The sequence below is a fragment of the Chelon labrosus genome (assembly GCF_963514085.1).
Source record: "Chelon labrosus genome assembly, chromosome: 9".
NCBI classification, from domain to species: Eukaryota; Metazoa; Chordata; class Actinopteri; order Mugiliformes; family Mugilidae; genus Chelon; species Chelon labrosus.
Genome location: NC_140359.1, coordinates 9,610,017 through 9,636,341, shown reverse-complemented (window position 1 = coordinate 9,636,341; position 26,325 = coordinate 9,610,017). Strand labels below are relative to the sequence as shown.

At 41.1% G+C, this 26,325-nt stretch overlaps 1 protein-coding gene across 1 annotated transcript; it reads right to left on the bottom strand.

Annotated features, from left to right (window-relative positions):
• Window positions 1-4,413: 4,413 nt before the first annotated feature.
• On the bottom strand, window positions 4,414-14,396 carry angptl2b (angiopoietin-like 2b). The gene is made up of 5 exons (XM_084550749.1): window positions 13,884-14,396; window positions 8,725-9,626; window positions 6,595-6,788; window positions 5,420-5,690; window positions 4,414-5,299 (listed from the first exon to the last, which is right to left on the bottom strand). Exons 2-5 carry the CDS (start codon window positions 9,599-9,601, stop codon window positions 5,100-5,102), a joined length of 1,542 nt encoding a protein of 513 aa, XP_084406875.1. The 5' UTR covers window positions 9,602-9,626; window positions 13,884-14,396; the 3' UTR covers window positions 4,414-5,099.
• Window positions 14,397-26,325: the final 11,929 nt, after the last annotated feature.

Sequence of the window (26,325 nt, the reverse complement as noted above, 5' to 3'; positions counted from 1 at the left end):
CAAAAGAATGTAGTTAGATTTAAGAAACAACACCCATGGTTAAAACCACTTGCTTGCAGACGGGGTAAGACAGGACATTCTGCCCCTTTTTTAAGACAAGACACTTGCTCTCAATATGGACTGTTTACCAGTATGCGACCAAACCAAATCCACCTGCACTACAAATGGAAGAACTTAAGCCAGACAACTGGAGATTGTCCATGGAAGCACTTAAACCAGACAACTGGAGATTGTCCGTGTCGGATGTGTCCTGACTAGTGGAAATACTTGGTTTAGGCGAAGGGTGGCCACTGGATAGTGGGAGGACATGACGCACATCACTACACAAACTAGCTCCCTGTGATTTCTCCATACTACTGTATTATCTGCTCCATTCGCACATCAGTATGGCATTACATGGACTTTTGGCTGCAGTACATGTGTAGAAAAAGATTTTTACTTGTCTGACAGTAAAGATACCTCGCTAATGAAGTTTTGTTGGAAAGCCAAAGTAATACCTTGCATAGTTACATTGCTTTGTGCAAAGGAAAATTCCTCCTGTCAATCCCTGAGAGAGTTCCCGTAAGGCCCCTGCAGAGGACTCTCAGACCATTTGGAAGAACATGAAACAGTGGTCATGTGGCTGTAAAGCTATGAGCAAATCTGCACACATCCCGACAGTTCAATGCTGAGCTTTCGGAAAACGGAAAGAACTTGAACCCAAGAGTTCCACTATGTAAGTAATGAACAATTAAGTGACTATTCTCCAAAAAACGAAGCCTCACCGCATTATTATGAGTTTCTATTTATAAGCATCTCTAATAACTCCCATATGCATCACAATCAATTTACAGCAGCGGTTCAAATAAATGGCTTGGAAAAAGATGCTGGTAACCTTTTACTGTGCACATTTGAGTTGGATCTCACTATTTGGTATTGCACAGAGTTGTGTGTTTGCTGACTTGCAAATGGACCATGGCAGCTATCGGCTCCGCTCAAGTCACTGCTGGGTCACCTTAATGGAAAACTCCATTACACTGACATGTTAGGATTTAAGAGACAGACACTGAAATGATAGCATAGCTCTCATACCACAGTCTGCGGTGAGTTATGACAGATAGAAAGATGTTGTGATCGCAATGAATGCGAAGAGGAAAAAGATGACAGAAAGATGGATGTGATTTCACCTCATGGTTCCCGCTGGCTTAAAAAATCCGTTCGAGCTGCCGGTTCTCTACAGGAGGAAAGATTCTGTTTAAAAGCGAGCACAACCGTTAGTGTTGTTGGATGGCACTTATGCAACTTTATTGAAATTATATAATTCAACTGCCGTTTTATGGATGTACTGGCTAAAAGATTGTTTAGCATGACGCTGGCTCACAACCACAGGAAAATGGGAAAAGTCATTGCAGTGGAAAACTCTTCTAAGGAGCTCTTTCATAGATGTCAAAACATTTAACATCCGGAACACAAGCGCTGACAACTTCAATTCAAGTCTTATGCTTGGAGTGTTTTTTTTACATAATACTTACTGCAGCTATGCAGAGTTCCACATTGTTTTTAAATGTGACTGGATTATCTTTTAAGCCCATAATTTGTTCCATGTATTTAGTAGAACTTTGAATAATTAACACTAAACTACATGTGGCATGTCTGAATAAAAGCGTGAAATGTTTGCGGTTAAGGCCTCCAGTGTAAAATTGGTACAGTGGTTCCCCTTGATGTAACTTAATTTACTCATGGTGAAGTGAAAGGGCTTTGTGGGAGAACAGTGACGTTGAAAGCGCTTCTATGAAAAGAACAAGGACACTGACTTTTACAGATGTGGAACAACAATACAGGCCAGTTTGAAGGTTCAGGTTTGAAGGCTCAGGAAATGCGGTTCTTTTTTTTTGCTGAGTGAGCTCTGTGTCAGCTCAAGGCTTTCCATGTTGGTTGAGGAGTGGGGGCTGCTCAGGCCACCCTTGCTGACGGTTTTCCATCGTGGTGAGTCCTCAGACGCACGCGGCATCCAAAGAGTCTGTCATCTCTGTTTATGGAGACGTTGAAACACCATCTTCTCTTTTACCGCAATTTGGTTAATTGACAAAGCAGATTTGAACAGTTTTTTAAGATATAATTGCTGTGAAAATGTTGGCCTATCTGGGAAGACAGAGTGATTTGTTACAAAGAGCATTTTATGGTCCCATCCATCTATTGTAAAAACACAGCTGACAAAAGTGACGGTGACTGTGATGAACGTCTTCCTTTGTCCTCTCCAAAGCATCTTTGTCACAGGGAAGAAAGCCTTTTAGCTTTGACTTACGATCCCGATTTAGCAGCCAGTGCTTGTCAGTTTAATTTAGGACCAGTGTTTTGGTTTCTATTATATAAGAATCCATCTTTACTTTAGCAGCATAAAAGATTACCATTGTAAATTCTGGAGAAAACGAATATAAATAGGACACAGCATGTTTTGCTCTGTTGATAATTAGTCTCTTTCAACAATCTCTGCTAAGTTGCCAGTCACAGGAATTCACATTGATTTCAGATACTCTCTAAACTGTCTAATCATTAATTCATTCATTCATTCATCTTCTGTAACCGCTTGTCCTGTGAAGGGTCGCGGGGGGTGCTGCAGCCTGTCTCAGCTGTCATTGGGCGAGAGGCAGGGTTAAACTGTCTAATCTTTTTTTTTTTTTTTTCAACTCCAGCTTGATTACAGTGTATGACCTTAATGGTGCTCGGTTCATTGCAATGTTAACTCAGTTTTGCTTCCTTTTCCAGCTGTCTTTGGAAATCTCCCTGACACGTACTCGTGAAGTAAAGGTGGTTTCTGCTATCAGTGGACGCGGCTGCTGGATGCATTAGCTTCGCAAGCCTGTCACATTGCATTTGTCATTCTCTGGTAAGTTACCTCTGTGCTAATACTGAGGCAACATGCTTGTATGCAACCATTCCTCATAGCTTTGTGTTAAGAGAAACAAGGACATTTTTCAAACGTACATGCTTGGTCAGTCTGCTACTGTACTTTGAGATGTGTCTCATTTACCGATGTTTTCCGTGCTCTTGATTTTTAGTTTAGTGCCAATTAAAGTAAAGAATATCTGGATTGCACTGTGGCCAATACAGCCTCCACCATTTTTATGCCATTTAGAAAATCAAATATTCAAGTTCAAAAACTAGTATCAGAGGGTTATATCCTGTGTATACTTTTTTCTTGCATGTATATATAGAGGGACAGGTAATGTCAACATATTAAGTGATGGGCAGTATTAACAACTGAAACTTGCTTTAAAAATGATATAAGAGAAAATGTTAATTGTTACTATTTGACTTCTCATATTGAGTGATTTATAGATAGCAAGTAAACTGTTAATGCAGGAGTAGTTTCTAAGTGAGGATAATTAAATATATTATCCCAGTAGTGAAAACATCATCTTTTGTATGTTTTTTTTTTTTTTTTTTAAAGCATGTGATGTCACAACAAGATGCCAAATCTACTTCCATGAAAGGTCAAACTTTTAACCCCTACAGTGAAAGTGGGAAATGTGAAAGAGTTGAACCTTGTGTTTTAGAGGTGTGCATTACGCAGGCAACACTGCAATTTGGTATTTACATTTGGTCACTTTTCAAATGCACAGCACCAATAGTAGTACTTAATAAATTACAGTTCTAACAATGACTTCCAAAAATTGTTTTGTCCTGGGTGCAAGTCCAGTTCATGTTTGCACGTCATTAAGCATTGGCATTGTACTACATGCTACTAGTAAGTTCCACAGGGTCAAAATGTCTTGCTGGAGTATTTTTATTGGCTGGTAAATGTCCTTGGCAGGAGCAGGCTAAGGCTGACCCAAAAGCCCTCAATAACAGCCAGCTGACCTGTGAATGCACCTATTGCGCAGCTAACAAGATGTTAACTTTATTATACAAGTATAAGTGCAAGAACATGAGCTCAGTAACATCCAGTATTGGATCAATAGTAAGGATCAGTGCATCTCTACTTGAAAAGTTTCTTGCTGTCAGAAAACTGGACTCACATCCAGATTTCCTTTCAGATTCATATCAACTCTTTATTAAGAGTAATATTATTAGCTGAGTTATTAATGAAGGATTAGTGATTAAATCACATTCAAGATGCCATGTCCATGACAGCTGGCAGATCTCGAAAAAACAATGTTAATCCAGTCAAATGAACATATTTTTTTAAACTCACATTTAAATAAATGAATTCTACATTAGCAAACTTTCTCGACCGACGAAACTGAAGTTATGACTTCTCGTTAACTATACTAAGTAAGTGTTGTACCAAGAGACACAAAAAAAGAGAGACACACAAGCTGTACATATTTTATTGCAACTTAATAGTGACATAAGTTTTAATACATTATATTACAAATATCTTATGTACAAACGCAATGTGTTGGATCTATTGACATCAACAAACCACTAAATTTATACAGTAAATACAGTGCTTGATTCATACAAGCAAATTGGTGAATACCTGTTCAAGCAATTCAAGATTTGAATTTCTTAAAAATAAAAATAATAATAATAAAAAAAAGGATATTAAAGAGAACACGGTTTTGGTAATGAGTAAATTGTGATATATATGTATATTTTTTTAAAATCAAGGGTTGCATCATACAAAGACAACTAATAGAATCTGGCATGTGAAAAAAAAAAAATATTTTGAATAGTACACTTCACTGTAATTGACAAAACTGGCCGCAATATCAAAGCAATAAATGTCACTGTTTCTAAAAAGTACACGTTTGAAAAATGTATTTAGAATGAAATTAAAAGATAGTCACCGGATACATTTCCTGTGTCAACCTCATTTGTTTGTTATATACTAAATATATATTGTAGGGTTCCTATCTCAAAGCTACTTACTTACATCAAATGAGAGCACACCCACTGTTTATATGTCTCAGACACATGAACAGACAAGTGATGGACATGGCACATATTTTTTGAATTGTCAGTGGGACCAGCATTGTCGTGATGGTTTGATATTGCACTTACAGCATCACCTTTTCTCTTTGACATCTGACTTGCCCTGGTTTCTGTCTATTAAGCAAAAATGATTTAGAAAGATTTTAGTTTAGTGACAAACACATCACGGGATCCTTGGATGCCTAGTGGAAGGTGTTTGGGTTTGGACGGATCATCATGACGACTTTCTTTAACGAATACGCTCCTCCTCTGAACTCTGCCCAGTAGACTCCATCTTGGTAGCGGCTGCGATAGTGTCCACCTCTGTACCAAACTCCGTTCAGATTTGAATGGGCACAAGAGTTGTACCACCAGCCTCCCTTCTGGTAGTGGGCACAATTACCTAGAAAGATTGGAAAATAAACCAAACAGTGATAAACATCATCAGCAACATCACAAAATCATTGGTTTTAATGTGTCAAAGTGCGTCCAGTTTAACATATCTGAACTCTGAGTTGTGTACCTGTGTATGCATCATGGTCTCTGTCCAGTGTTGTGAACTGTTTGCCGTTATGCCAGGTAAGGGAATCTCCAGCATTGCCATGGTAACGGCCCACCCTTAGCTTGTAGAAGTCAGCTTCAGGCTCCACTCTGAAGCTGGCATACTCTGCAAACACCTTCCTGCCAGACCAGTCCTCCAGCGTGACCAGCAGCTTATAGTTTCCCTGGTTAGTCAGCCAGTAGATGTTCTCCAGACCTAGCCAGTACTCGCCGTCAATATTGCCAAAACCTTGCTGTGAAGTGCAGCGATAAGAAAAACATTATCAGTACGATTAGAAAATCCTTTCTGAATGTTCTGTGAAAAGCTTTGAACAGTTAGTGTGGATGTCTGGGGGATGATTCAGGGTCGTTGCTCCTGCTCTGGAGGTAATTATGAGTTTTAGCTCTTTTATGAGTTTTGCCTCTTCTATGGGGTTGCTTATCGTCAAGGAACATTATTATAAATGGGCCTTCTGATTCAAGTTTATAGCTTGCACCAGATTCCCACTGTTTTTTTGTAACTAAAAACACAAACTGGATGCTGTCTTATGGCTTTGTTCTGGCTCTGATCATACTTTAAGTTGGTCTGTGGTGTTTTGCATTATGGAAAACACCACCTCCTTCTGATAAGTATAAAAAAGCAATTTGGTTTGATTCATGCGGTTTAAAGGTCTTTGTGAAAGTCTTGGAAATATTCCTGTTGTTGTCCAATTCTAAGATGAAAACAGGACCTTTGTGAATTGTTGCCCTGCAAGTGTTTACTAGTGAATGCCTTATCCCTGTGAGACGTTTTTGTTTTCAAAAGATATAGAAAATTGGTTAATCTGGGTATATAAATGCTCTGCTCGGATCTTCAACAGGATATGATGCAATACTCAGGAAATATAATTATTTTTTGGTTACACAACCAACTAATGTGACATTTAAGTAAAGTTTTATTTGGGTGTGAAGTCATTTCATATGGATGTTCCTGGAGGTAATGAGTCACAAGGCTGTGGCCGTGGCAGCTTCTACACCAGACTACATCAGACACTTTGAAAGCTTAACAATTACCTATTCATTAGCCGTTCACATCTGGTAAGTGTCAAAACACCCTACATGAGCCACCGGCTCCCTTCCAAACTATGAGGTCCTTGATTTGGTGTGAGGTTGTCGCACCTTGTATGTCTCCCAGTTTCTAAAAAAGTTGACAGAGCCGTCCACCCTCCTCTGGATCACGGTCCAGCCACCTGGGTCGTGTCGCTGGTCGCACCACACCTGCATAAGTCGGTTTGCATTCTCTGGTTTTACCAGGTACATGCCACTGGCTGTGTGGCCATCTTCCAGAGCCTGCAGACAATCCTTAAATGGACCTAAAGGGAAAGATTACAACACGACATGTACAAGCAAGTAAGTCAATTGCAATGGTGAGTCAAAAGTTAAGAGTAGGAAGCAGAAAAAAACCCATAGTGACAACAAAGAGTTATTATACTCTAACACAGGGAATCCCATTTTTCAGCAGAAGCTCTTATTTTAACAGTAGAATTGACTTTGGCCGTTCGTCTCACAAAGGAAATGGCTGCCACTGTGCAGCCAAAAGAAACACTGGCAAGAGGGCAAAGGGAATCCTGACTACTGAATGATGAAAGACCAGCAGAAGGCTTCAGTCATCTACAATACTTTACAACCCAGCATTATCATTTTACATTTTTCCCACTTATTCTGTATTTATGTTACACAGACACACCGCTTTCAGTGGAGACACATCTATTAAAGCCTCACATGCAGAGAGGATTTCCGAGACTAAATCAATTAAGCTTTTAAATCTGTGCCATACACTCCACTCATTTGCCAGGATGTCTTCCAGATTATTTTTCAGTATTATTATATACTTTATAAAATAACTACATAGCTTCTGCAGCATTTATGAAAAAGTATTGCTTAATGGGAAAGAAACCATAGCGCAGCCTCTCTAGGAAGAGCTATAGTTCATTGCCAAGCATGCTGTATTCCGCATTGATACATTCAATCCACTCACGTTTTGTCAGTTTTGTGGTATTTCATGGTGCAAATCACTGAAACCTAAGTTTTGTGTGCCAATGTGATTCTATCCTAAAATCCAAACCTGGCACATGTGGAAAAACACTAATGGGGCAGTTGGCTCACTTGCTACAATTTGCTTTAAATGTATTTAAGTTCCCAAGATTTCACAGTTGTGTGGTTCGCCAACTGGCCCACATTACAAAGTGTTTGAATACAGTGAGGGCGAATGGACAGAGAATACGGGGTCAAGGAAGGAGGTCGAGGTGAGGGAAGAAGTGCAACAAAAGTTTACAAGAGAAGAAAAAGAGGAGTCGTGAAAGAAACAAAGCATTTCTTATTACACGTATGTTTTAGAGATTGTTTTAAGCTTTATGCAAGCAGTCTGGATATCTGTTTCATGGCTGACGCTCAGCCATCCATTTACACTCAGGAATGTCTCTGTTGAACAGATACAAGTTGCCCTGCCCTGCTCTGCCCTGCTCTGTTCTGCCTGATAAAGTCTGCTGCTTCGGTGGAACATATGACTGATTCTTGCCTGGTGCAACTGGAACAAATGACATCACTGACTTTGGGTATCTCTTTCTGTTTGTACTTAGCCCCTCCCCTTTTCCTCAGACTCAATCTCTGTGTTTTCCCTCATGTGTCTATCTCTTCCTTCCTCCACTCCTGAATGGTTAGTAGCGCTCTGTTCGTGTTAAGGGTTTATGTAACGTTTTAGGGTGTTAGTTGCATGGCTGTAGGCAGGAAATTACTTGTGTCCTTTCAAACAATCCATACAAAGGCTACTGTTCACATGCTGCAGCCCAGTGAAAATGGCAAGCTAATTCTTTTTTCCACAATTTCTCTTTCCACAATTTTCCATCAAAGTGAAGTCTTCCAATGAAAGGGAACGGCAACAGACGGCAACTGATCCCACAAAATGCTTCTCACATCAACTTTTAAATCAAATGTGCTCAAAAGACTGATGGGCTTGGTGCCAGACACCCGTTTAGGCACACGTATTTTCCCGCTAATATGCTTTGTGTTTTTGTGGGGGGTAGGTTAGATATGCATCTCAAAAGGCGGAAGACAACAGCGTTTCTGTTCTCACTACACTCCCTTTTCTCTGGGAATGTGTGGCGCATATTTTAATTGTCTATGACTGGAAGAATGGGTACTTGGTGTAGTCTCATGATTAAAGATTAAGCAGCTCAGACACACAATCTTTTGTATGAAAACTGGCATGTTTGGTTAGAACCCACCAAAAACAAATGTATTAACACTCACCAGAGGGTTTGTTTGTGGTGGACGGACTGTGTGTACCAGTGGGCATTGTTGGAAGAACAGGTGGTAGAGACTTCTGGTCACTCTGGATCTCATTGCTGATTGGGTTGTTGATGCGTGGGAGGACAGGTGGCTGGTAAGGCTTGTTGAGTGGTGGAGATGGAGGCGGCTGAGGCCGCGGCTGGGGTACAGGGACGTGACGTGGAGGAGGTCGACTCTGGCACTGCTCCTCCAACAGGGCGATGAGAGATGACTGGTTGGTGGCTAAAGAAGCCAAGTGCTGATATTTGTGCTCGAGATCTTTGTATCGGCTGGTGAGCTGTTGCATCTCAGAGGTTTGGTTCAGGATCTTGTTCTCCATCTGTGCCAATTCCAGGGCATTGTCTCTCTTCCTGATGATCTCATGAAGCAGCTGCATGTACAGCTGCGTGACTCTGGAGTTCATGTTTCGGCTCTCCTTCCTCAGAAGCTTTACCTCATTGACAATACCTCCATCCACCTCTACCAGCTGCTGCAGGGTCTCTATCTGCCTTTTCTGTTTCTGTAGCTCCACATTTAGCAGCTCTAACTCTTGTTTATTGACCCGATTCTCCAGCATGGCCTCCGGGTCCTTGGAGTTGACGCAGATGGCTCCGGTCACTTTTTGTTGAGGCACAATGAAAGTGTAGGAGCACTTGTCCTGCTGCGGGTCAGCTGGAGCACGTTTGCTCCTTCCAGCATAGAGAAACTCTCTCTCTGGACCATCCTCACTGCTCTCAAATTCTTGGGTCCTGTCCTTGCCATGGCTGCTGTCCGAAGGACTCCCCTGCGTCTGCTGTACGCCACAGGTTAGTCCATAAACTAAAAGGAGCCCCAGCAGGACCATTGGAGGGGACTCCATGAGTTAATGTCCAACTCACCAAAGCCTGAACACAATGGGTAAGAAAGTGGAGAACATTATTACAGTGAAAAATCGTAGAACTTTTGTAGAAGTTAAGCAGCAGACTGTGTGAGTGCACCGATGTAAAACTTTTTTCATTTACTATTATAATTGAAAACCCTCAGGATTGGGCTGCATCCTCATTCTGAATTAACGAATGGAGTCCTTCACTGCTGAACAAGGCTGTCCATCAGGATTCACTGGTCCTATCCTTCTTTAATGGGAAAGAACAAACAGAGGACCTGCACATACACATCTCAGCATTATCAGGGCTGGAGGCCATTACAGCTCTCCGAAATCTGGGCTACAGAAAAAGATTAGATCTAAATGGACACTGTGCTTTTACCCTGCTGAGCACCACAGTGGCTGCTGCAACTCTCCATATTCAAGTCTGTTATATAACACAGAAATGTCATAGATGCCACACAGAACACATCGCTACTGGTAAACGCACACACTTCCCGGTGGCTTTTTAAGTGTAAATTGTTGAATACATTGTGTCTTGATCCTGGTAGGTTTGAATCAGTTCAAAACTACTGGGTGCTATTTGAAAGTTACTAATCCCCTTCACTGCCTCTAAGAAAAATATTTCTTTTGTCTAATGATGCACTGGTCTCTACATCGCTGGTACAAGAGTGTGTTTAGCTTAGTTTGCTGTATTGGCACTGTTTCTCTTTGGGCGGCTGCCATTGCTTGTCCTCCGCATGCAGAAACACTTTTATCTGTTTCCTTTCGCAGGCCAGGACATCTTTGCTTATGGAAAATTTGAGACACTAGTGAATGTAGCTATGCAAGGACGTGTTTGATGAATATTGATCGTGTTGCGTCAGCCCTGTCTATAGCTCTCACCAACAGTAGGAATGAAGTATTCAAACAATGAAAGGCAATTCATGCTAACCTATTTCACTTTGAATGGATTTGTCTTTACGTTTAGACCAAACACTCTGTCTTTGTCTCTGTATAAAATTTAGTTATAAATGATAACCTACGTAGTTTAGATTAAAATGTCTCTTAAATTATGTTTCCTTCCCATCAACCCTTAACTTTTCAGGAGAGTGTTCAGGAGAGTAAGGAACTTAAATGCCCTAGAATTCGTTTTTTCTTTTTATTAGAAAAATAAGTACTGGCAGTTTTTTTCAAGATGTTGTGGTATTATTAGAAGCAGAGGAGATGCCACCGACTGCTGACAGAGAATGTAGCTCCTGTGTAAGGATAACAAGGCCTTGAACTCCTGGGGCACCTTAATTGAAAGCTGCTGCATATTGGATTACAGAGGGGTCCTGTGTAACACCTCACCGGAGTCAGAAGGGGCCTGTCTAATCATAAAGCATTAAAGAGAGCCCTGTGTTGGCTGCATAAGAGCTGCGTAATGGTTGTCAATCTTACAGGCGCTTCCCTCACACATTTGTTGTATCTTATCTCTGCGTGAAAGATAATCTACCCTATAATGCTGAGTACAAAATTGGGAAGAGAGCAGAAATGTTTTTGTCTCGTTAATCCGGGCGTGCAGCCAGCACATTAGGTTGGAGACGTGGAGAAGAGAAATGCAGCGCCCTCCAAGAACATGACCCCTAGCACATTCGACTAGTCTGGTTTTATCTGTCTAGAATCCAATGTGTAAACACTTTTTCATGCTGGAAGGTAGACAGATGGAAAATACACAGAAAAGAACACTGTACTCTTGTGTAACTTACCTTTTCAATATCACAATTTACATAACATACAGAGCTGTTCCTGTTTTAAATTTACCATGAAACGATCCTCTGTCAGCACAGTATGAAGTTTTCCCACAGTACTAGTCATGCTAACAAAGCTGGGGCTCTGTGATGTCACCTCTCCAAAAGGTGATTGATGCAAAGATCGTACTGTCACAAATTTTTTTCACACTGTCCTGAAGTTTTTATAGATCCTGCCCTAAAGGATTCACTAATAATAACTTACAAGTCAGCCCATACCAAGATAATGAAGTAGCTCAAAACCTGTCCCTTGTAATGTGCTGATGACTGTATTTGGCCAGTGTCTCCTGCGGTTTCTCCCCATGGAACATGAGCTCTGTCTCTGAGAGATGCCGTGTGATTTGGCCCCTGCTGCGGAGGAGTCCCATTTTGGACGTCGTTAGCCTGGAATCTCCTGCTCTAGGCTCCACTACACTTCAAAGCTGAGGGGGAAAATGTTTGCAGCTTGTGATGAAATGTTTGTAACGGCATGTGGTATATGCATGTCTGTGAGTGTTTTTCTGTTAATGTGTGTTTTCAAATAACTACACTGGTTGCGCTCATTCTCCCAGGGACCGGAGCGAGAGTCCCATCTGCCCCGGCCGAGACAGCCTGTTATTAACCCATCCACAGTCTGCCAGAGGGAACAACAGAGGGGCTTCGCCTCCTTCGTCGCTGTTAACAGCCCCCGTGGCTCATTATTGTCCTGAAATCAGTTCCCTTGAACAAGCTGCTATTGACCGGCTAATAGCGGCGATGATTAACTGGTGTTGAGAAGTGTCATACGTCCGCTCTGCTCTGGGCCTAAAGGCAACTGACTGATGTGCAGTGAACTGCCCCCTTCGTGGTAGTATGATTAACAGCTCGTCTAATTCCTTCGTGTCTGCTTCAAAACAAAATGTTTTGTTAATCCAGTGTTTACATGCCTCCTTCTTCTGGTTTGTACTCTGTGTTACATTAAGTGTTCACGCTGTCTCTGACCACCACAGTACTCCAGCCACTTTGGTCGCGCTCAGCACATATTAATTAGAAGGTGGGCAGCCTTGCTCAGACTGGCTGATGTCTCTCACCCCAGCCCCTCTCATTTCAGCGTAAGCATGGCATTCCTCACATTCTTCGTCACCTCATTAGAGTGAACTGCCATACTCACATGGAGAGTCATTGGCAGTGGCAGACACAGAGAGCTAGACCCTGCAGATGGAGGACCACTATCTCCCTCGTCCCCGCTGCACCTACAAGACGTATTGTTGCATCTACTGACCTCATTCTCAGTGTCCCACTTTCTGTGTGAATGCTTTGCAATCACATCATCGTTATCCGCAAACAGGAGATCACAACACAACCGAACAGCACTTCATTTGTCAGCAGCCAAAGAGACACTATGCGGGGCGGCTTTGTGCTGCATGTTCAAATTAGCGCCAATTCTGCTGAGAACTGGCAGAGTCTCCGGCATGACACCCAATATGTGTTGGATCGAGGTCAAATTTAATTTGCTCATGGTAATCTGCACTATTACTTTACCTCGAGGGTAACCTCATTCTTTCCTGTAGCATGTATTCCCTGTAAGAGTGTAACATGACATGTGGAACACGATTAACCTCAACTACCTGCTCAGTTCGAGGATGGAGGACAGCATTTGCTTTAACCATTCATGGAGCAGCAGAATTTCTGTTCAAATTTAGATTTTGCCCCATGCGGCACGTTCTCCTACAGCTCGCTTGTGATCTCGGACATAGAGGCAGGGGGTCTTGGGAATTGTTTCGATAAGTTCCAGCGTTTTACCTCAAAGCCCCCTTATCCAAACACTACCCTGGCAACAGAAACAAAGACGGGATTCAGCTGCCTGCTTCCCTGTCCTCTTGATTCCAGGGGAACATCCTGAAGCTGCAGTCTGCTTGAGATAGCAAGTTTATCTATTTATTTAGTGTTTACTTAAGAAGTGAATGTTTCTTTTTACGTAATTGAAAATAAATCCTGTTTTCATCGCTTATCATAAAAAAGCCCTTGCTGCATATGACGTTCAACAAACTGCCTTTATCCGTGGCAAATAAGCACTTCACTCAAAGCTCACTCTCCAGCATCCCCTGTGCTGGAGTAACCGCTGATGGCCAACTCTATCATAATCAGTCCAGGTAGTCTTCGTAAAGTAGAATTATCCTTTGGCACCGACCTGAGCGGGATAACAGATGCTGAACGATGACTGCTCATTTTAAGTTCAGCAGCTTGAGAATGAACAGCCAAAGTCTGACCTTAATCACTTTAACAAGATGACAAACTAAGTGCTTAACCATTGTGTTTGAAATGTCACTGGCTTGATTGATTCTGAGATCTGTGACGGCTTTTGTCACGCGAACAAAGGTCACTGCCTGCCCTATAAGATCACTTGTTAAACGTGTGGACAATTTATCAGTGCATTCAACTGAGGTATTTTTTTGAATTAACAAGTAATATACACATGCACAGTTTCTGTTAAACATATAAACATAACCAGTGAGATACATGTATAAATAAGGAAGGATCATGCTTACAAGATAACGTCACAGTGCTGATCAGGCTCCCTCAGTTGCCTTGCCCTCCTGCCAGAGCTGTTTGAAGTTTCTCTTGGTAGAAAGTCATCCCAAGTGTGAAAGCTGCACCCCTGCGTCCTCCTCTCCCCCTTTCTGCGCTCTGCCCGTCTAGTTACTCACTCTTTGTCACCTTAGTCCATTCCAGCAGTGTAGAGGCTGTGGCGTTTTAAAGCCTATTATTAACAGACTGTCATTAGCCCAACAGAAGCCCAACTTGCAAGAAACTCCCCAGCCAAAACAGAGTAGATTGTTTCCAAATCCACTTGAAAAAGTTGGAGCACTTTCAAGAGACAAGTGGGAACTTCAGCTGGACGGTGGAGTTAGCTTCCTGATGATCAGTGAGAGTCCAGGGCAGGTTGTGTACTGCCTGTGGCCCGTTAGGAGAAGACTGTCACTTTCCTGTGGGCTGAATCCATCACTTCTGCCTCACAGCTCTAAGAGGCCGTCTCTCTCAACTGCACCTCTCTCTCTCTCTCTCTCTCTCTCTCTCTCTCTCTCTCTCTCTCTCTCTCCCTCCCTCTCTCCTTGGTGCTTTTAAAAAAGATGAAAAATCCTCTAGCAGTGTTTCGGTAGGCAGAGCCTCCCCCTCTCCCTTAACATGAACACATTCTTGTTTAAAGCAACAGCCTTCTTTCTCCACCCCTCCTCCCCATGGCACAAAAGAGATCCAAAAGCATTCACAACACAAGCAACACACACACACTCACAAACACACACACACACCAACACACACTACTCCAATTTCCAACCTCCTGCCCCCGGTTTACCACCACCACTATTTCTGGCGCGGCTGTCATGGTTCTTCTGGTGGTGGACAGCAGTGACGTTACACCGATTGGGCCCTAATTGTGCGTGAATGAACACTTGTCCTGAGAGAGGGAGCGCAAAAAGAATGACACATAGGAAGTAGTTCCAGGTGTTTGACTAAAACCAGGTCTGGGCGAGCGGCTGCTGACCCTGTTTTATAGCCTGGAGGTGAGATGTCTGCAACGAGGCTGGATCTCTGCAGTGTGCATCTTGCAAGGGGATGATTGTGTTATTGCTTAAAAAGTGGATATTTAATATCCATGTGTTTTAGTGGACAAAAGGATATGAAACACGTCCTGTCAGAGTGTGGACAGTGCTGCCAATGACTTACAAACTCTCGTTGTCTTCCTGTTTTCAGCAAGATTCAGGTTTTTAATTCACCAGTAATGCTTTAATTTGCTTTCCTGCTTCTACTAACATATGTAGTATTCGATAAAGTCACCACCTAGTGCAAAGGAACTTCAGAAGGCTTAATTAAAGAGGAATTTACTAATTTATGCACCTATCTGACCAGGTATTTACTAGTTGTTACAGCTTTGTCGACTGATACAATTGCTCAGCGTGTAGTAGCACCAGTTAATCAGTGACTGCTGGTCTTCAGCAAACAAAAATTAGACATAATTGCTGCGTCTAAAAGTAGTCATCGCACCATGCCCCAGTCTGTTATACAGCATGTTAAAGGATTGTGCAAACATTTACTTCAGGGTTTTATTGTGGCTTTGTGTTTAATAAAATTTCAAATTCGTTTTACAATGCAGAGGATGTGTGATTCTCCCTCCTGGTGCATTGCACTGAATTTGTTACAGATGGTGATGAACTTTTATGTGTTGTTAACTGTAACCCCTAAAAGTGTAAGGGTTCGAATAAAACAGGAAAAGAATGGGGAAGAAATTAATGAAGTTTCAGCAACATACTAGTCTTGCAGCTATAGCATACATCTTGTTCTTAACTATGAGTGCAACTCATGTGTGCTGCTTGTATTCTCGCTATCAGCTTTTTCCATCGTATTGTGTTCCATAGGGTTCCCTTTAAGCCTGCAGATTTAAATAATGGCTTCGGTGCATATGTGAAATCCAGTCGGTTGTCTTTCAGCCCTCTACAGTCTACATTCATGTGTTTTTTATCAAGGAACGTTCTACTCATAAAACAGTCATACTTCAGCTTTGTGGAAATGTTTCCGTGCGTTATTAAGCGCGTCTAGTACGAATGGAAACGCTGTTTGAAAAAGCGTTTAACCTTTTCTGATGTCAGTTGCTGTGACATCCTCGGGGGATCATTTGGTGATATGTAACTGACTGTAAACTGCTAGCAACAACTTACTGTTATTTTTAAGAATTAAAATAAATACACTGCAAAAATATACACCATCAACCTTGTCCTTTAAATTATGCATAAGGGATTATCTTAGTTCAATGGATTCTTCTTTGTACGGCTCATGTGTAGTATTTAATGTCAAACAGCTGTTGATTCCTTCCGCTGTCAATTAAATTTCTTCCTTGAGTGAATTGAAATGTCTAAATATTTCCCCTGAAGACAGTGAGAATGAACAACTGGCTTTGTGGGACAAAGTTCCTGGCAAAAGACACCAGACCGGCAAGAAGTGGACAAATTCATTTAGTGACTTCCAAGATTACGTCAAACTGAAGAACTGGCCACTCATTTGATAAACTAATCCTCTAAAGAGATTTTTGATCAAAGAAAATGTGATTTATATTCTCGCGTGTCATGTGTTACAGTGAACTGTTAATCATTTGTTTATGCTCTCCTCCTCCTCTTTCCGCTCCTGAATGACAGCTGCAGCTGACTTTTTGCCCACCGGGTGAATGACAGCACTTTCCTTTGTTTTGAGTGACTCACTGGGTCTCATCCAAAAATCGCGGTGTCGGCGTAGTGATTAGTTCTCTTTCCATCTGTAATCCAGAGCAGATGGGGGAACGCTGCTTCATAAAAATGTCAGGGGAAAATGTTAGTCCCATATTGAAACGGTAACCAATCAATGCATTTTAAAGCTGCTAGCACCACATGGGAAAGCTCGTGGAAAGTGGCTTCAGGTTGGAAATGTTTCACAGATGGGCTCCTGTGTTGGATGAATGAACACGTTGAGAGTGCAGTTTGGTCGCTTAACAGTACATTTGGGTTTAGCAGCAGGAAGGCTTCTATTATGAGTATGATTTGTGACCAGATGAATTAGTACACACAAGTAATGTCAAGTTTAATAACTCCTTAAAAATTGGATTTATTTTGGTACTTTTTGATGTAATCTATTAAAAGGTATAAACAGGTCCAATTATTGTATAGCAAATTCAGATTCATAGTCACATAACTTCTGTGAAACTAGTGAATTGTGAACATGTATGTCAATGCCCTTGAGTGGTCTGCAGCATTTTGGTACATCACATCAAACTGCATTTCATCATCCAACTCTTGATCTGTGCTGATGCTGAATGTTGATTACGACAGCTGCAGTCCCATACAAGTTTTATAGTCTAGAATGGCAGATGTACAGCACAGATTTTTTTTTCTTTTTCCATGAGCTGATGTTTCTGTAACTACGTGCCCCCTTGAGAACTGGAAACAGGAAAAGCATGACATCATTGTTTTTCTTTTATCGTTTTTTTTTTTTTTTTTATCAAGGCAAGGGGTTGAGTGAAATCTTCGTAGCACACATTGTGCACAACATAGCATGATGCAGCGCAAATTCAGACGAAGAACACACACAGGTATACAGTTGGATTAGTGGAAAACGGCACTAAAAGTGACCAGAAAAAAATATAAATTCAATTTCATTTCACCAGGGAGGTTGTAGTGGTTTGTAGTGATTTAGTTAGACACGTTTATGTAAAAAAAAAAAAAAAAGCGTCATGTGAGCTAAATGTAGGTTAAAATAATAAAAATGTTGGAACTCTTCTGACACAGGGGCCCCTCTGCAGACAGTTTTGCAAGACAATAATAATACAAGGACTCAGCTAATTGTACTTTAGAGATGTGAAATTCCACAATAATCTTGCAAATAATTACTCCATGGCCAGCTATGTGTGGTCGCTTTGCGTTAACGTTTACATTCAAAGTAGAAAAAGTGGGGGTATCAGACATGATCTATTGCGGGTGAAATTCTGATCTATGTATAGATGGCTAAGTTTAGCAGAACAGGTAGGGAAGGCATGCAGTTACTAGAAGAAGGAAACTTTATAAAGTAGTCCACTTGCATGCAATTCCCCTAAAAGTTGCATTTAGTGGGGAACACTGATGGATGCCATATTTGACTTCAAGACGATTAAACAACAGAGTTTAGATTTGTTTGAACAAATATCTTGGGAATGACCTCCAAGTTGTGTTTTTGATGGTTTTTAACATAAGCCAATCGACTGTGGATCATTTTAAAAGAAATATATTTGTATAGGACACTTCACAGTTGATGTCATTTTAATTGAAAGTAATAAAGAACCAATACATTCAACAAGAAACAAGTGAAAAGTAAAAGCTACTTAGTTTAATACTAACAATATTAAATGTTGTTGTTAGCTTCCAGCCAGGGATTGGGTTGGGTGTCTGGTTACAACCAATACTGTAAGCATGACCGTGATGGCGACTGAACAACCCATGCTAAACTATGCTAAATATGCTAGCAGGATGACAGTCTTTTTTACAACAACACATCAAACAATGCAATACACTAATTACAGCATCTGCCACAGTGGTAGGCCAGTTTCATATTTGGAATACTGCTTTTGCTTTGGGCACGTAGTCTTCACTTAACAGCTAAGGTGAACCAAATCGCCACAGCATGACGTTCACTGCTGAGCCTGATAAATGTCACGCAAACAAGAAATTTTCACATTTTGAGAGTGCAAATAAAATAATGTGCAGACAGAATGTATTTTTGCAAAATCTGAATATCAAGATTTCCAATTAAATATCGACTAAACAAAAGTATAACAGAATAGTCACGCATGCGTGTCCACGTTCTTCTTCCTTTGTTTTTGTTATGTGTTCCGTAATATACAACTTACAGTGTTCATAACTGGGATCAGATGTAATGAGGTTGTGTTATGCCTGTCAGTGTGCCTAGCATGAGTGCCTCCATAGTGATCTTTGTTTAAACACGGGTATGTACAGGCCAGCATGTCTCCCTGTGTGTCAGCCATGATGGATGGTTCTCTGCTGACCTGTATTGACCTTGTCACCCCTGGCCTACTGCTGCTTGTTTTTGGTAATCTGTACGTGATTGACAGGCTTATTACAACTGTGAAATCGGTTTTGTAAACAGTTTCTTTTGCCCTGGCTTTCTGACTGTGTTATGAAGCAGATGGTACTCTACCAAAAGGATCAAAAAAGAAATATTCACTATTTTTCTCTGTGATGTGGCATGGAAAGAGTTTGCTTAATTATTCCATGGCCTTTCTGCACAGGCCTCACTGTGGCTAGACCTACAAGGGCCATTCTGTTGGGAGGAAAATTTCGAGTTTTATGATCTGAGCGGAAAGAATGGGATTGGCTCAGGATTTTGTCAGGCTCACCCCAACTGTTGCAGAAAACCACCAAACGAGACCAGTAAATATGGAACGTGTGAGAATGTAGAGGAACAGGATTTTGTTCAGACTTCACCAGTCTGATGCTGAAAGTGTTAGCAGTTTGTGTGGCCTTGTCTGAAATTCATCCGGCATAATTCTTCATTAGCAGTGCATTTTTTATTTATTTTTTTAAATAGCCTCATGAGATCTAGCAATCTATGCGGCATGTGACCAATGTTTTAACAGTTTAGGAGTTTCTTATCTCCCTGTTGTTTATCCTTTTGCAGATGTTTCTTCACCTGTATTACTTCTGACGTCATTGCTTGTAGCGTGGAAGGTTACATCAACCATTTTGTGCTAAAGATTTGCTGGTATGGTTTCCAGACATGTTTTACAAGTCTGGCCTTCTTTACATCATTTGGAAAGAATCCAAAGGGACACACTCAGAAGCTAAAGGCCTGTGCAGGTGGCACGGTTTGGGATCCATGGAAGCAAAACAGAACAAAAACAGAACAACCGTGCCCTTTAGGATCGACTTGAAAATATAATGACGTGTGACCTAATGTGCTGCTGAAAGGCAGTGGTGCTTGCTCTGTGTGAGCCCTGTACGTGAATGAGTTTTAAGGGGCCAGTCTGGAGGCCTGTCAGAGACTCATGAGGACGGGGCTGTAATGTAAGTGAGTCCTGAAGTTTTCATGGTAAACACATACAGCTCTGTCAGCGTTTTGAGTAGAGTTCACGTTTCAGAAATCTCAACCCACAGTGAAGTGTGCGACTCTCTGTGTGGATTATGTCAGCAGCATGTTTGACCTACTTTCTCAGCCCACTGACCATTACTTGCTCAAACACAAAGCAGTCCCTAGAAAACTGTTCTAGTGTAAAAAATAAAAATAAAAATAAAAAACAACGTATGTGTGATGTAGTCTGATGCATGCTATCTATTTTGCAGTTGTATATACAGTAAGTAGCACTAAGGGCTTGCCTAGCATTGAAAGTTAGCATCTTCAGCTCACACAGAAATCATGAATCTCCCCAGCTACATTAATATGGTCATCCCGTGTGTGTGACAGCTTTATTTTTTTACAACAGCGGTGATCACTTTTTAAATGTCATCTTTTTGGTTTTCTCAAATCTTTTTGGACATTTATTAGGCAAGGATATCATTTACGAACAAGCCAGGTGTGATCTCGTGCAAATTCACGTCAACGCAGGAACTGTAGTTTGTTTCCCTCTGGTTTCAGCCGCTGGACCCAGGACAACAAGGTGTATTCTGTAGCTGGGTTTTACTATAGGTTCAGGTCTGTTAGCTTTAATGGCTGAAGTCTCGAGTAAAGGACAGCCTGGGGAAAGATTGGAACGGCACCCTGCCTCAGCGTAGGCTGTAGCTCATTTTCCTGCTGTTTATGGAATTACTGATGTCAGCGGGGACACCCCCAAACCCCAATACTGCCGGACTTTATGTATCGTAAATCTATACTATACTGCCTAACGCACGAGTAGTGTTAGGGAAGCATAAAGTGGTGGAAAAATCATGAGTTTAAGGGGATGTCTTAGTGTTTTAAAAAAAATGAATGTGCAAATAATCATAAGAAATGTTCTTTATCTGTTCGAGAAAGCCTGTAAAAAGTACTTCTCAACAATGTCAAAATAGTCTGGGGTTTGATATGGTCCAGAACATTTTGTTCTCACGTCTGTGCAGTGATTACATCTTGCTATATTCCTTCTGTCTTTGGTGACGTTACCTCTCTGTAATGTAAAGGAAGCAAAGAGACGTAATTGTAAAGCAAGATTTTTGTCCAAACATGCCACTGGCACTTAGATGTTGCATGAAACTGTGTGAGGACATGACAGTACAGTATACTGTGTTATGTGTGGCCTGCAGACCTAATATGCATATATAATTGTAGATGCTTTCAAACACTAACTATATCTACATCTTTGTCTGACTTAAACAACCTGGTGATTATGGTTATTTATGGTGACATTCATGCCTCATCTTAACACAATCTGATTACAGGCATTTTAAGTAATGGACAAGTAAACCACACAAATCAAAACTGATCCATGAATTGTGTCTTTTGTTTTCAATTTTATCCATCTTTGCCTTTTATTAAACGAATTCTCACTTAATGAGCAGGTTTCCAAGTGAAAGCCGTTGACCTGAAACTCCCAGGGAACACTCGCTCCAATTTATGTGACCAGATTCAGTCAAGTGTGGCCTTTTTCATTCCAGTGTTTCAACAAAGCATGTGTTGGCATGACCCGACCGTAAACATTAAACCTGCTGTGAATATTAAATTCTTGGCAATTTGGTCAAGGATTTAAGTGTGCTTGGTTCATCAATCACCTCGTCAATGAGCTGGAAGGCATTTTTTAACTAAAAATTACAGTATGATTTTTACACATTTATTTTATCATTCATTTTATTGCATTGACATAGTGTGGCAAATTAAAGAAAAACTAAAATAATGTGTCTCAGGTCCACCACGATCCTCCAACACAGGTGTTGTACTTCACAAACTAGCTTGCAAAGCTTTCTATGTGCTGAAGGCCGGTGGGTTGAATCTGCTTCATTGTGACTTCCTGCCACTGAACTAGCCAGGACTAACTTTGCCACTGAGTAGCTTTGACAACTTGTGAAATCATAAATTATTATGTTCACAACTGGATACTTGACCTCAAACAGCTGAAAAAATGCTTATCACACTCATACACCAGAAAATCTTGGTACATCCTATGGTATCCAATGCAATATTACAATAATTATTATAGAAATAATACATTACATAGTAAGTAAAACTAATTATATACTGGCCTCTATAGTAATTGACAGCATTCCCAAGGTGTTTAGGCCTGGCCTCAGTCATTTACACATTGCTGCTTTTTATTGGTCTATTTCATGTCATCTGTTTACCAGTGACTGCTGACCACCTGAATGCAAACACCTGGCAAGTATAACAGCGTCACATGGTATTTCCAGATATAGCAGGTTGATGGGGATCACACACCATTAAATAAATGACGCACAATGCAGTAGGGCCTTCACAGGATACACAGGGCATGTTGGGATGTTTATTTAGAAAAGCCACATTTAATTTCAGAGCATATTTTGTAATGGGGTTGGTTTCTGTGTTGATTAAAAACCGATGCGAACTCTAGGGGTTACTCGTTTGTGGATTTTGTTGACCAAAGCTAGATTGGCTGTTTTTCTGTGTGTGTTGTGCCATTTATCCAACAAATGCAGTTAAAAGTGCTTAACGATAAAAGAAGCAACCCCCACCACCACCCCCATGAGCAAACACTTGGCGTCAGTGGGGAGGAAAAACCTCCTTTTAACTGGAACAAACCTGAGGGTGGGCATCCGTCTGCCCTGACAGGCTGGGGGTGAGAGTCATCTATCTCCCCACCACAAAGCAAATAAGCACATTTCCTAAAATATTGAACTTTTGCACGCTGCAAGTAAGTGCAATAACAAATACCCATTCCTGGTGAAATTTGCTCTAAAGTTCACAGATGTTTCACATAATTTCAGTCTATGTAGCCTGGATAGAAAATGTTCACTTAACACTTCCCGTTGTCACAGTGACCATCTCTAACACTGGAGAAAGTTGTGACCTTTATAATGTAGTGGTACCACATATGTATGTGTTTGTTGACTTGTTGGCCTTTATGTTCTGTGTATATTAGAAGCTTGTATGTGAGAGCTTTTTAGGTGCAACAAGGTTGCATAGATGGAAAAAGACCACACAGTCAGCATAGTGTACTGTCTTTGAAGCTGCAGAGTGTTTGTCTTTCATCGTCCTTGGTCAAATAACCAGCTAAAGTTACGTTTGAGGACTTTTCGGCCAACGTTCGGTGTCGATGATCTAAGAGTAGGGACACCAAGACCAGTCTGTTACTATTATTTGCACATCTCTCGCTTGCAGATTTGCATCATGAATAAGTGAACTTCTACATGCTGTTACATATCCACAAATATTCAAACCAGTCAGTAATTTATGAAAAGACATCAAGCTGAAGACTGAAAATATTGAATTCGGTCAATATATTCTCTCAAGATATTTTTCCGCAATACAACCCGACAGGATGCAAATGTAAATTAGATTTCTAGTTTACTGTCCCGGTGGTGTTTTTTGTTAGACAACAGCTTACAAATCATTTATTATAGTTTCCTCTGTGAAAACAGTAGTTAATCAGTAGCCGGAAAGCTTTGGTTGACTCAATGTCAAAAACAGAAGGGCATCATTCTGCTTTGAAGGAAAACCTACTCGCTCCACTTGTTTTGATTATTTCTCCATGTGTGAAAAGCAAGTTCCTGACCGAACACGGGAAGCTTTCCACTCAAGGCAGCAAGACCTCATAACATACTGGTGTCATCTATTACCGCTCCACTGGCAGGAGGATTTCACAGTCACCTGAAAGCTCAAAGCCGAGTGAACATTCATCTTTTAAATGATCTGGGACCAGAACAACTTATTGTAGTGTAGACTGATTCTACTCAAACGTTCACCTGAGGGATTTCTGCTCTTCAAACCATTCTACCTCATGTGCCGGCAAAGACAAAAGCCCACTTTGGAGGGAGATGGAAAAAGAGTAGCAAAGACCGGGGGCCAAGCGGGTAGCTGTGGTGAGCTAAAATTGCAGAGGACAGCATATCTTCAAATCATAGAGCCCAGAGGATGGAAGAGTAATCCTCCTACTGTTATTGTTTCCCATGTTCTCCCCCCCACCCCCAGTAATATTTTCCAGATTAAAGCATGCTCGTTCCCCTTACTCCAAGAAGGACCCCAATTTCACAGGAGAAAACCAAAGGAACCACTAAACGGGAATTGTTTTTTCCACTGCATGAGATAATGTGTTGCAAATTGCGTTGTTTCTCGGTTTCAACTGCCAAGGTAGAGTATTGTTTCAGTTTTTCACAGGTCACTTACTTGGAAAACCAGTGCTTGTTGAGACTTCTTGCATGTCTTATCATCAAGCTGTTATTGGAGAAATGCTAATATCCTCCTATACTTTATTAGATTCAATAGCTTGGCGTGATGTAATGGCGTTTCGAGCTTTATAGTTAATGAGCAGAGGCCTTAGGAAAAATTTTATAAGGGCCTTATACCATACCGAGTCTTACAGTGTGGAGAAATCTGGCTACAAAATGTTTACTGCCATAACCTAAACATGGCTTAAGTGCCGCTGTGAGGCATTTCCTGGACCACATCTGAAAACGAGACAAGCCTAATAACCCCACACTTCTGAACAAACACATGTATACACTTAGGATCCTCTCAGTGCCGGCTGCTTTCAGAGGCCAGCGTTGAGCTCATGAGTTGGCTGCGTTTCTGCAGACTCTTTGTACTGTACGGTCAGACTACCACATAAGACCAGTCCTGCGCTCCTACTTTGGACGTAGGCAATATTTGCATGTTTAGTTTGGAAATTTACCTTGGAGACATATGCGGGCGTGCAAGCTCAAGTCTGTTGGTGCTTCCTGTTCTTTGTTTCTGCTGTGATTAGGAAAGCGATGACCTTCAGTCACAATGCAGGGACCAACCTTTGTGTCATTTCTGTAATATAATTCAGTCACCACTTGTATCAAGGAGAACTTATCTCGATTTTCCTTCCTTTCTTGAGACATTATATCAAGCTGAGATCAGTTCTGATGTGTGAACTGTTCACTGTTGAAATGCTACTGCTTTGCCTCTAAAGTGTACACTTTATAGTAAGTGTTTAATTTCCTCCAAATGGCAGAGCATATAATCATAATGACCGTCCATTCGACAGGCCGTTTTAAGTGTCACGTGTCATAGCTGAGGACGTGACGTTGTGACATAAAATTCCTGCTGAAACTGCTCAAAAGTTACTTTCTGCTAGAGTAATCAAATGCAACATGTTATAAGTTTCCTTTAAGAACTGGCAGCCTGTTTCACTTCGGAACAATAGGGTGCCTGTCAGTTGAATTGTCTCAGGAGTAAAACTTTATAACATTAGTCGTGCCTCCAGAGCAATGAGTCAGATTTCTCTTCCATGAGCTCTGTTCTTGTACTACTCCGGCCTGAATGATTTGCAAGTATTTGCTCAAAACTTTTATTGTGCTGCATTTAAAGCGTCGCAATAATCAAACAACCAAACTTAAGCACTCATTTGCACAGCTTTTAGTGGTACATACCACTCTTGATTGAACACCCTATTTGTAGAAAAGCAGAATAAAGTTCAATAATCACTGGGTTATTCAGTTACAGAAGAATAGACGGTGAGGTATTACTTTAAATGCTGAACATTATGTTGGTATAATCTTACCTCTCTGTCTAAATACCTTAAACTGAAAGACTGCAGCCACAGTTACCTAATGTTTGTCAGTCATAGCTTCCACGTCCATTGAGCCAATATTTAGTCTTGACTTCTTTTGCCAATATGTAGTCAGGTATTTCCACTGGCCAGGCAAAACGATGCCATTAAAAGGCCAGAGCCCCAGACAGACGTTATTATATCTGTCTGTCTGTCTGTCTGTCTGTCGAGACAGCATGCCCAGATGATGTAAACACAGTGTGTTTGAGAGCTCAGTCTTGTGTCGCCATATAACTCTTAAATGTTTACATCCGTTTTATTATCAGTGTGATTAGACTCAAGGCTAGTTTTGCCAGTGTAGTGGCTCGTGTTTGCATGCACAAACTATATATAACTTTTTATTGCCAGCTTTCTGCTGCAGCCTGACTTATTAAATGTTCTTAAGCCCGGCTTCCTTTTTCTTTCTGCTTAACGTAAGGACACCAAGCTGACAGACAGAAACCGTTTTACCAGCCATCACTTGTTGTGGCTGTAGATGGCTACTGTCAGCAGCTGGTACGAATCCAACACAACATGTTGAATTGGTTAGTGGAAGTCGGTGAGAGACAGTTGTCTGACTGCTAGTTTAGCCAAGTTACTCTGTGATAGTTTTTTCTTGCAACGCACCTTAATATTAACAATTCTCTGCGACATATTTAATTTTTGTACTTTCACAATCTCGTTGTATCATGTATACATTGACAATAAAGTTTTTCCATTTTTCCATTTGCTTCTCCTTCCTTCTTCCATGTTTAGGAACGTGCATA